The following is a 12,467-nucleotide window of genomic DNA, read 5'->3' on the forward strand; positions in this document are numbered from 1 at the left end:
ATCAAGATGGTGGACCAAAATGTCACATTTGCATGATTCCACCTGTCTGATGGCATAGGGTTAGTTGCCTGTCAAGGTATCTTCATCAAACTTGGCATGGGGGTTCCCGAGAAGGGGGTGAGGATCTACATCAGTGTTTGGGTACCAGGCACCATGCTGAATCCAGATGGCAGACCAAAACATGATTTCACCCAGTGTTTGGCATAGAATCATAGAACTGTAGAATTAGAAGTAACTCTGAGGATCATTTAGTTCCACCTCCTACAAGGCAGGAATATGCAGCTGTCCCATACGGGGATTGAACCTGTGACCTTGGCATTATCAGCACCGCGCTATAACCAACTGAGCTACCCAGTCATTTACATGACAAGTCCAAACTCACAAAATCACCATCCATTTAAAAAACATAGTATTTTGGGGTTTCTACAAATTCCTGGGCAGCACCAGGCACTCCCCACTAGTCTACCATAAATTAACTTTCATCTAATGCAAAGCTGGAAATGCAATTTACCTTCCCGCCAGAGCGGTACCTATTTATCGACTTGCACTTTGTGCTTCTGAACTGCTAGGTTGGCAGGAGCTGGGACCGAGCAACCGTGCGCTGCTCTGGTTTCGCCAGAAGCGGCTTAGTCATGCTGACCACACGACTCGGAAGCTGTACACCGGCTCCCTCGGCCAATAAAGCGAGATGAGTGCCGCAACCCCAGAGTCCGTCATGACTGGACCTAATGGTCAGGGGCCCCTTTACCTTAAAGCAAAGCAGGAGTGGTTTGGATTAGTTCCTTAGAATCACAGAGTTGGAAATTACACCCAAGGGTCAACTAGTCCAGCCCCCTGCAATGCAGGAATCACAGCTGAAGAATCCCTGACAGAGGGCCACCCAACCTCTGTCCAAAAACTTCTGATGAAGGAGACTCCACCACCTTCCAAGGTTGTCCATTCCACTGTCAAACAGTCTTACTGTCTGTTGCTGTGAATGGGAGGCTACACCAAAAGGAGGGATATGAAGCAATTTTTTAAATATGCGCAGAAGGGGGAGTGTCTGAATCCTACAAGGTAATTATTGCTACACCAGGAAGCTGACACTTTCCTCCTCTGGAAGAATGCACAAGAGCACACTGTGTTTTTCTTAAAGTAAAAATTCCATTTTATTTGGCTTTCCAACAAGAACATTGCACACAAAAAGAGGCAGAATCTTCCACTGTGCATGTAAGGATTGCCTCCCTCTCCTCCTCCCTCTCTTTGGAATGTTAACTCCTTTGGCCTGATTACTTCTGCTGAGATTAGCTACTTGGGTAAAAGCCAAGCAAAGCCTGAGCCAAGGAAGGGAATGATACAAAAGCAACCAGCAGCATCCGCCTGGAGTGGACAGGATAGGGAAGATGAGTTAGCAAAGGCTATCATGCCAATGGCTCTAGTTCTGCAAAGGAGATCAGGGCTGGGCTGAAGCAGGGTAAAAAAAAAGGGGGGGAGCATATCTCGGGGCTGGAACTCTTTCCATTCCCATCACAGTGTTCAATCTTCTCCTCCGCACAGGTTCAGGAGCGCCCGCTGGTAGTCGCCCTTTGTGTCTTGCTGTAAGGGGAATAGAGGGAAAGAGACATTAGGCCAAAACTCTCCGCAGGGCCAGCCTGGCCCTGACTCTCCTCACACTGTCAGGGGATCATCAGAACCCCCAAAATGATACAAAAAAGAAGGGAGGCTTCTATTCTGCACCACTCCATGCAGGCAGCCATAAGTTGTCCTGTGTTTTCCAAAATTCCCCATGTGTGTGTTCTTGCACCATGCCAAGAATTTCAGGGCATACCAGCAAGTTGGGGTGGGGGAGGGATTCCAAGGCTTGTACAAAATGTACAATGTACATGTACAAAAGGGAAAAAAATGTTTTGTGGGGGTGGATTATGCAAAACAGCAGAATGGAGACTGAGTACACTCAGTGGTCACAGAAGCCTGGCTTGTGGGGGGGGGGAGAAATGGAGTGGCTGGGATCCTGAGCAGAAGCACGCCACATGGCCAGCATGGAATTGCAGAGTTGGAAGGGACCCTGTGGATCATCTAGTCCAACCCCCTGCAAGGCAGGACTATGCAGCTGTCCCTTACAGGAATCAAACCTGCAACCTCGGCATTATCAGCCCCATGCTCAACACAACTGAGCTCTCCATGGGGTGATCTGATACTGTCTGCTCTGCTGTGACTGACAGGAGATCTGCTGCAACACGGCCACTCACCTGGATGAAGTAATACAGGGACTTCCCATATTTCCTCTTGAATTCACTCTTAATTTTCAGCATGTCCACCTCACTGCGGGAGACCATAATCCTGATCAGGACCTTGTCTCGGGTTCCTTTGCCCTGAAAAAAACAATTATTTTCCACAATTAAACTTCATTGTTAAAATCAAACTTGATTGTTTGCAATGCATTTTTTGGGCGGTGGGAATTGTTAGCAGTCAGTAAAATAACACAGATGGAATCCAGAGAAAAGAAATCTTAATAACACTTTACTGAGGAAAATGAAACAAAGCAACATATAACTTGAGAAGCGGGGGAAAACCAGAGCTTTCTTTCTTTTTAAAGGGCAGGCCTTGTTAAAGCAGGGTTAGGTTCAACTTAACATCCAGGGAGAAATTCTCTCACAGCTACACAGTCAGAGCATATGTGTCCTCACCAAGGATCATGCAGCCTCCTTAGTTGCTAAGCAACACTTCCATACTTACTGAAAAATGAATTAACCCTTAAGTTGAAAACGGAATGATCAAGCCCCACTTGAGTCCTGACCCATCTCAGAACCCAGAATGAAAATAGGCATGGTTTCTGGGAGTGATTTAATGATATGACAACAATGTTATGGACGTTTGGTGCAGGAAGCGGACACAGGCCTCTGGGGTGCTCCAAGAGAAATCCCACTCAGATGAGCAGGAAGCGCACAGGATCACTGAGCAGGAGACCTCATGAACAGAATTAATCTCAATGCGGATTGCACAGGAGGGTGCCCCTGTCCTGTGTTCGGGTATTTTACCTTCATTGAGTCGTACAATCGGTCCGCAAAATACAGCTGCTTGTTCTGAATGCATTGGACTGTGGAGAAAAAAACATTCACATGGGGTTAAAATACATACCTGTAATCAACTATTAAAAGTTTAAAAGTAGATAGCCCCCACCACCACCACACACATTTCTGCTCCCTCCTGTCAAAAGGATTATTTTGCTAAAAAAATAATAATATCCAGTTTTTAAACACTGCAGTGTTTAGTTAAATCAGCATTGATTTAACTAATGGATATGAATATGTTCCTCTTAAGTTCCTAACCTAACAGAAAATAACCCTAGCTGGTATACACACAACCCCCCGCCCCATACTATTTAAGAATTAGTGCCTGGATTTTTCCTCTTCCCTCCCTTTCCCAGTCCTTTTTTAAAAAGCTGCTGGAGGAGGGGAACAGAAAGGGGTTCTCAGAGCAGCCTCCAGGCAGAGAGCGGTACGGGCGCCCTGTCCAGCCCTGAGGAGGCGCGCTCCTCCTGTCCAGGCCACCTCAGATGTTTTTGGGGGTGGAGGCACCAATACAGCTCCTTGCCAAGGGCACAAGGGACCCTTGGGACACCTCTGCCCAGAAGCACCCAACTCCTGACCTTCCTCAACACCCTTTGGGATGGTCAGCTCCTCTTGCCTCTGTCCATGTACTCACCGAGATTAACGAAGGCATTTTCCAGGTCTCCTTTCACTTCCTTCTTGATGCTCTCCAGCATATCGTAAGGGCTGTAGCTCTTGTACCTCTCAAACACTGCAAAGTTTAGCCAATGGAAACAGAGAAGGGTCAGGAGAAAGAAAAGAAAGCCGCGCAGCGCAGAATTAAACTGTGGAACTCACTCCCACAGGAGGCAACAAGGGCCACAAACTGGGATGGCATTGAGAGAGGACTGGATGAACTTGTGGAGAATGGAGCCATAAATGGCTGCTAGCTATGGCAGCTATGCTCTGCCTCCATGACTGAAGAAGGAGAAGACTACAAACCAGGATGGACATGCTCTGCCTCCACCTTCAGAATACAGTGGTATAATAATAATAATAATAATAATAATAATAATAATAATAATAATAATTTATTTGTACCCCGCCCATCTGGCTGGGTTTCCTCAGCCACTCTGGGCGGCTTCCACAGAAACCAAAAATACACTAAAATCACACATTAAAAACTTCCCTTAAGATGTCTTCTGAATGTCAGGTAGTTATTTATCGCTTTGACATCTGATGGGAGGGCGTTCCACAGGGCGGGTGCCACTACCAAGAAGGCCCTCTGCCTGGTTCCCTGTAGCTTTGCTTCTCGCAATGAGGGAACTGCCAGAAGGCCCTCGGCGCTGGACCTCAGTGTACGGGCAGAACCCCAGTGGTACCTGGGGTTAAGTACTTAATTCGTTCCAGAGGTCCGTTCTTAACCTGAAACTGTTCTTAACCTGAAGCACCACTTTAGCTAATGGGGCCGCCCACTGCCGCTGCGCTGCCAGAGCACGATTTCTGTTCTCGTCCTGAACATAGCTGTCAACTTTTCCCTTTTCTTGCAAGGAATCCTATTTGGAATAAGGTAATTTCCCTTTAAAAAAGGGAAAGGTTGACAGCTATGATCCTGAAGCAAAGTTCTTAACCCAAGGTACTATTTCTGGGTTAACAGAGTCTGTAACCTGAAGCATCTGTAACCTGAAGCATCTGTAACCCGAGGTACCACTGTACCGGTTGCTGGAAACCACAGGAGGGGAGAAGGACTCCTGAGCTCACATCCTGCTTGTGGGTTTCTTACAGGGATCTGGTTGGCCTGTACAGGACAGGATGCTGGACCAGACTGACCCCTTTGGCCTGATCCAGCAGGCTTCTCGTATGCTCTTAATCTGTTTGCAAAGCATATGTTCCACCACTGAGCTATGGGTGCAATTATGAAACCAAAGATAAGTTGTGGAGCAAAGTTGCTTCTCCTCCAGTTGTAACCTGGCCAGCAGAGAAAGCCACAAGCAAGTGAAAAGGATCCTCTATCACCAGACCTGAGCTTCACCCACCCACACCTCTGGAGCGGCCTGGAGTTGCATGTTACCTTTCTGGAGGTGGGGGACACTCCTTTCAGTCATGATGTTGATCCACTTGGGCACGTCCGTTCCCTTTCTCTTCACACCAGCATCATACAAGTCCTGCAGTTGGGATGAAAAAGTTGTGTGTCAGATACCTGGCCACTGCCATGGCAGCAGAGCTACAAGACTCCCAGCACCCCACCCTCTTATGGATAGTTTCACTTTATTGTATTGAGAATATTGCTGGGGTGGTTTGGAGCGATAACAGGCTTCCTCAACCTCGACCCTCCAGATGTTTTGAGACTACAATTCCTATCATCCCTGCCCACTGGTCCTGCTAGCTAGGGATCATGGGAGTTGTAGGCCAAGAACATCTGGAGGGCCTAGGCTGAAGAAGCCTGGTCTATAACCTGGTTATCGGCAAGGGCTCACAGCAGGTCAAATACTTCTGGAACGTGTGAGCACTGCAACAGACTGGGCATATTGTGAGCTGTTACAGTTGAAGTGCATTTGTCTGCTCAGATACTGTGGAACAGTTGACACTTTGCACACATGGGGAGGTCGGAGGCAGCTTTTCAACAGGCCCTCATACGAGGTTAAAAGAGGTCAGTATTCAGCATTACTTACCCTGGCATCTTGATCAATCAGCTCGTAATCAACCACGGAAGCATCCTCATTTCTCCTTCCCTTTTAAAGAAGAAAAACAAACAGCTGTTTCAGATATACAACCACTGAACACTTCTTGCTCCAGGATTCATTGAGAAGAGAAGTATGCAGAATATTACGAACGCTCTTGCCTGGATTTAGGAACTGGGGACAGCTTTAGAGTCATGAGGGCTACAGCCTTTGATATATCTAGTTATGACATTTGGGAGCATCGGTATTTTCAATGTTTCAACTTTTGTACCATTTGTTACAGATCACGGGAGCTTGTTTCTCAGAGCACATACTGTGGTAATATAATGCTAGCGGTGGTTGATTGACGGGTGGGGGGTTGATGTTATGGCTATTGGCTCTCAAGGGTGAAGTGGAGCCTTAAGATCTGGCCGTAAGAGCTAATTTCAAATTCTGTGTGGCATCCCGTACACATTTAGGCCACAGTCCTTTATTTATTTATTTTATGAAATTCATATGCCATTGGATTCTAAGAAAAAAACTCAAAGCGGTTTGTAATAATAATAATAATTCTACTCTGTCCTTCATCCAAGGATCGCAGGCTGGTTTACAATATCAAAACACATAACATTACATGTCTTTAGGTGCCAGGCAAAAACATTCCTTTTTTCCCAGGCCTTTGGCTCATTAAACAATCTACGGCCTTTTAAACTGGGTGGGGGGGGTGTTACTGTTTTTGTTTGGTACTGAAACAATAACACACATACACTCCTCGCAGTTTAAAAGGCCATAGATTGTTTAATTAGCCAAAGCCCTGAGAGAAGAGGAATGTTTTTGCTTGGTACCTAAAGATGGGTAATGGAGGTGCAAGCCTCCCTGGGGAGCCACCACAGAAAAGGCCCGTTCTCAGCTTGTTACTCTCCAGACCTCTTGCAGAGGAGGCCTATGAAGAAGGGACTTGGGTGGTGATTGCAGAGTCCAGGTTGGTTCATAAAACAATACAATTTTCAATGAAGACATTTAAAAGCAGCTATTTAAAACATTCAAAAAATAACTAAAATCAGTGATAAGCTAAAAACAGATTAAAACATACAACAACACCACAAACGCCACCACTCTGGACAGGCTTGTCTAAACAAAAATGTTTTTAGCAGGTGCTGAAAAAGGTACAGTGAAGGTGCCTGTCAGATGTCAATAGGCAAGGAGTTCCAAAGTGCAAGTGCTGCCAAACATCGAGTTCTTACCATGACTTGCAGCAAACGGAGGAAAAAGGGGGTTGGACCAGAAGAGTCTTACCTTAGCTAAAGCCACCATCAACTTGCGGAAATCGCCAGATGTATCTGAGATGATGTCTTTTTCCAATTCAGTCTTGTACACTAAAAAAAAGAAATCAAGGAAGATTGGTTAAGCAGGCTCTATTACTAACATTTCTGAAGCCCAGTTCAGCCATAATGAAAAATCATGATCTGCTGTTACAAAAACAAGCCCGATCCTAGTTTTTTAGCTATCCACAGTTAGAAGAAAAGTTTTCTGAGTTCAGACAAAAGAGGAAACTACAGCTCAAAAATTGAACCAGAAATTCTTGCCCTCCCCTCCTTCACATAGAATAGGAATAAACTGCAAAACCTCTGCTTTCAAACCACAGTAACTCATTACATACGAACTCTGGAAACTGAGGTTTGTTAAAGTAGAATCAAGCTGTGACAGATCACACAAGCTGGGTGCCCACATAGGTTTGTTTTTACAATGACAGAAAAGGTTCGTCACGATGACTGACCCAGACTTTTCATTTCCGTTTTCCAATTGTTTTCAAAGAGATCATTCTTTTTCCTTTTTCTAAGGGACTGAGACTTGCTAAGCAGAATAAGAGCCCAAACCCTTGGTTGCTTTTGTTGTTTCTAACTGGCAGAGCAATCCTGTCCAGATCCACTCAGAAACAAGTCCCAGTTACTTATCCTCTGGAAGCTCAAGCCAAGTTGTCAAAAGGAAAAGCTGAGCTTAAGACCCATGTGCATGTTTTCTTCATCCTAGATCCCAGTGCAGAATTTGGCCCTGTGTGGAAGTCAGTCTTTGTATGAAACAAAAATCAAGTGTCTAGCAAAAGTGTCTGTGAAGGTCTCAGAAACTGAAGAGGGCATCCTGTGATCAAATATTCATGCTTCTGTAGCACATATCCCTCACTGTCCCTTCCAGTGGCTTCTTGTGTCCACCCCCCCCCCGGATTCCCCGTCTCCACAGGACCCTCCTGACCCTAGAACTGTGTGGGGTTCACAGTCCTTCCAACTAAAGAAGCAATGGCCTACAGAACTTTCATCAACTCACTTGTGCCCCACCCATTTTCTAAGACATTAAAAGCCCCAAGCACTCCTCATTATGAAGAAACATTATCACATAAATATTTATTTTAAAAGCCAATTAATGCAGCCACCACCAGCTTTGCACAATCTCACCTCCTCCTAACTCTTGCTTCGTTAAAACAAGGAAGGACTTTTATGAGATCTAAGAATGGCCCAGCAAATTAGGCACTCTTTCCCTACCACTGCATCTGGTGCAAAAATTGAAATACTTTGGGACCTTTTACACCTCACTTTTAGGCCTGAAAAATAAGTTACCCCTCCTCTGTTTTCTGACATTTATACCGTACATTTCTTCTGTCATGCAACCTAAGGCAGCATACATCTGGTTTCCATCCAGGAACTGACCAGACACTTAGCTTCAGCAAGGGAGTGGCCTCACATGCCCTGAGTACTTACCCTGACTACACCTCTGCGACTGCAAATGAGCTTCTGAACCTATTACCACAAAATGCTTGGTGTCGCTGGACCCATCAATCAAGGTATCAGCAGGTCAATCCTCAAATCATTCCGAGGGCAATCTATCTAAGGACAGATCCACACCATACCGCCAAAGCACATGACTTCCCCCAAAGAATCATGGAAAGTATAGACTCCCCTCTCAAAGAGCTAGAATTCCCAGCATCCTTACCAAACTACAGTTCCCAGGATTCTTGGGCGGAAATCCATGTGGTTTAAATGTCTGCTGAATGTGCTTTAAAATCTACGGTGTGGATCTGCCCCCAAAGGAAAAACTCAGCCCCCCACCCATCCCTCCTGGTCAACTTACTTTCCCTGTAGGCTCTGTTGATTGCGTTCAGCTCCTGGTTTGTCCGTGAACAGATTATCTCAATGAGCGTGTCTTCGTCTGTTCCCAGACCCTGAAATGCAAGCAGAAATGGACATCTTGATACATACATATACTCAGTGAGGTGAGATTTTAACCAAAAAAAGTGTGGCTTCCACTTGTTATCAAAATAAAAATGTTATGAGGGAGTAGGGCCAGCCCAAGGCATTTTGCTGCCTGAGGCAAATTACAAGATGGCACCTTCCCCTCATTCCTCATACAGAAGCCAGCTAGACTGAGGCAGTTGGCAGTTACTGCCACAACAACCATGATATATCATTCTGCACGGCACCTGAGGGCAGCAGGCTAGCTTAGGGGAACACTGGTCCCCCAATATATGCTACCTGAGGCAGTTGCCTCACTCTGCCTAAAGGTAGGGCCCTGTGTGAGGAGAATATCCTACTCAACCTGCTTTGAACAGTCAGTTTCAGAATACTGCTCTTGTTTGCTACCTTCATTGCAGAATTGTGTATGTTCAGACAAACCAACAAAAATCTATTCCAAGGCTGAAAATGAATTCTGAAGGAGAGCACTCACACAGGACCTTCACTGCCTTCACTGGTTCTAATTTAAAGGAGAAGTAGAGCTGGGTATCATCCGCAAACTAGTGAACACCAAGCCCAAACCCCCTGATGATCTCTCCCAGCGGCTGCATGTAAATGTTGAAAAGCATGGGGGAGAAGGACAGAACCCTGAGACACCCCACAAGTGAGAGCCCAGGGGTCTGAACACTCACCCCCCCCCACCACTTTCTGGCCATGGCCCAGGAGGAAGGAGCGGAACCACTGTATGACAGTGGCCCCAGCTCCTAACATACACACCCCAACGGTCCAGAAAGATACCATGACTAATGGTATCAAAGGCCGCTGAGAGATCCAGCAGAACTAGGAAACAGTTTTCACCTCTGTCACTAGACTGCCAGAGATCACTGACCAGCGCGATCAAGGTAGTTTCAGCCCCATGATGGGGTCTGAATTCTGACTGGAAGGGAGCCAAATGGTTCGCATCCTCCAGACATGCCTGGAGTTGTTCAGCAACCATCTACTCAATTGCCTTGTCCAGGAATGGAAGGTCTGAAATTGGGTAATAATTGGCAAAAATTGCTGGGTCCAATTATGGGTTTTTTAAAGAAGCGGTTTAATGACTTTTTTTTAAGGGGGTCTGGGAAGACTCACTCACAGAGGGGAACATTCACCACCCTACAAAGCCCATTGCGGGTTCCCTTTTATGAGGAGACAAATGGTCGGTTTCACTCGTCCAAGCAGCCTGTCCACATCCTTGTAGGTAACAGACTGAAATTGATCCCGTACAACTTGGGATTACAAGCAGAAATGAACAGGAAAGATTTTCACTCTATAAGAAGCACAGTGCCCAGAAACACTGCATCTCAAAATTGTTTTCACAAAAAAGGAGGGGAGCAGGAATCAATATACAGGTGAGCCTTTTAAAAATAGACAAAGACATTTTATTATCCCTGTTAATAGCAAAGAACAGAAATACGTTTTGCATGACAGACCAATATTCAGATTTCATATATTTTGAACAGTCTGAGTGAGTTCAAGGGACATATATTATAAAATATAAATTTCAAAGTGTGAGGGGTTTTTTTAATGATCAAAGTTCAAGATTTAATCAGCAGATTTCTCTCCCTTGCATGCTGAACATATAAAACTGAATACAAAAATACGGCTTTGAACTAAAAGTTGAATTAACTGGGAGTAAAGTGTAAATCAATTATGAAGCTGTTAATACAATAAGAAAATTACTAATCCACATGAAAAGGGATCAGGTGTTAATTAAACTCTTTGGGAACTCAATGACCCTCCCTAGTACAGTTCAGTCAAAACAATCCCCGCCAAAGGCCTGGAAACAAGATCGTTAATTTTTGTTCCGTTCCACTTCCATCAGGCATCATTTATAAAGCAGCTCTGGCTGCAAGGATGTTGAAGAACTTTTAAGGAAAGAGCATAATTAAAGAGACTTATTTTATGTGCCTCTTTAACAAAAAACAAGAATAACGCAACCTTTGACTTCAGAATTAGATGCATAATTGATAAATGAAGTGCTTTCAACCATGTTACTCATTTAATTTCCTTGGTTTTCTACTGCAACGTGGCTCTAGAGACTAAGACAGCAATGAAATAGAAAAGGGGAGGGGAACACCCTTTGGAAATGATGGGGCGCAAGATACTTTTCCGTGTCAAAATATTTAAAATTCAACTCCAGGATGAGCAGCGTACACTGGGGAGTCCATGTGGTCCCTCACAATGCTCCTGGTCTCCAACTCCCATCTGCCACAGCCGATGTTCAGGAGTATTGGGAAACCAGCAATGTCAAGGAGGCAACACGTTGTTCTGCATCCCTTGTAGAAACTGAGCTTGCCACATGTTCAAACTGTTGCTGGATTGTAGTGCCACTGGTGGTGGTGCATGAACAACAGAATGCTCCTGCACATATATTTCAAGCGTGTAGGAAACAAGATGTTGGGGAGAAAAACCGTTGCCTCGCCTTCCTCCTGACACACTAGTTCTCCATTCTATTGTCCTCCTTGTTTAAACTGTAAGCTCCATGGGACAGAGATCTGTCCATTCGCTTATGTCAACATGCCATGCAGAGAATCATAGCATTGTGGAGTTGGAAGGACACAAAAGGGTCATCTAGTCCAACCCCCTGTAGTGAAAGTTGTGACAGTGTCTTTTTTAAAAAAAAAAATTAAAAAAATTTTATTTACAAAAGTGTGTGCAATGTCTTTCTCTTGTATTTCCCCCCCCCCCATGTAACATTTTTACAAATCAGTTTCATTTGTTGAGACATTAGTAAGAAAAGAGGGAAAGAGGTTGGGTGGCGATGTTTCTATTTTATGTTGTGACAGTGTTGCAAAAAAAACAAATACTGGGAGTTTTCTAGCCTGTAAGAAAGGGCAAGAGCTTCCACAATTGTGACATGGAAGCCCCGAAGATTTCAAAGGCTGATTGTTTTTCAGAAAACATGTTTTACATTGTTTGCTCTCCAGTCCAACTCGAAAAGCTTTTTCAAATAGAAAGTCAGTGTGGTACAGGGTGATTTGGGTGCTGGATGAGGAATAGGGAGGCCCAGAGGTGGTCAGGGGCTTGTCAGTATCTCCCAATCTGCCCAACTTCGCAAGGCTGTCGTGAGGATAAAATGGGGGGTCGACTTTCCTAAAACCTTGTCCCAGGCAAAGGAGAAGGGTGTGCAGTGGTTGCTCCACAACGTAAAGAGAAGTGCCAGCCCCGATAAATGTGTAGAAAAAGGGCTAGGAAGCATTTGAACAAAGCTTTGAGACACAGCAGGCTACGGCAGAAAACAGGGTGGCAAACTGTTAATGAAGAAGTTAAAAGCTACATTTGGCAACAGTGCTGAGCTGAGACAGCAGAGGGCAGCATTGGATAAAGAAAAAGAGGAGGCAGAACTCTGTGTACTGACTAGAGCAATCCAGGAGTGTGGGTGAAGTTTAGGGGACAGGAAAATCAAAGTCCTGCCCATGTCGTGAGACCGAGGAGTGGAGCACTTCTACACGAAACAGATCGCAGGCTGGAGAGCTCAAGAGTGGATCTTTACAAAAGATGGCATTCAATTATGTTCTGCTCAGAGCAGAGAC

General features: G+C 45.1%; 1 protein-coding gene across 2 annotated transcripts in view; it reads right to left on the minus strand.

Annotated features, from left to right (window-relative positions):
- Window positions 1-1,123: 1,123 nt before the first annotated feature.
- ANXA2 (annexin A2) overlaps window positions 1,124-12,467 on the minus strand; it is a 35,784-nt gene continuing 24,440 nt past the window's right edge. For both annotated transcript variants that reach the window (XM_082198121.1, XM_082198122.1), the window contains exons 6-13: window positions 8,792-8,882; window positions 6,965-7,044; window positions 5,681-5,740; window positions 5,080-5,173; window positions 3,685-3,780; window positions 3,018-3,076; window positions 2,229-2,351; window positions 1,124-1,575 (exon numbers count right to left, since the gene is read on the minus strand). In XM_082198121.1, the coding sequence (XP_082054247.1) occupies window positions 1,516-1,575; window positions 2,229-2,351; window positions 3,018-3,076; window positions 3,685-3,780; window positions 5,080-5,173; window positions 5,681-5,740; window positions 6,965-7,044; window positions 8,792-8,882 (663 nt within the window). In that variant the 3' untranslated portion in view covers window positions 1,124-1,515. The remainder of the gene's footprint in view (window positions 1,576-2,228; window positions 2,352-3,017; window positions 3,077-3,684; window positions 3,781-5,079; window positions 5,174-5,680; window positions 5,741-6,964; window positions 7,045-8,791; window positions 8,883-12,467) is intronic.

The sequence above is a fragment of the Podarcis vaucheri genome (assembly GCF_965113315.1).
Source record: "Podarcis vaucheri genome assembly, chromosome: 14".
Lineage (NCBI taxonomy): Eukaryota > Metazoa > Chordata > Lepidosauria > Squamata > Lacertidae > Podarcis > Podarcis vaucheri.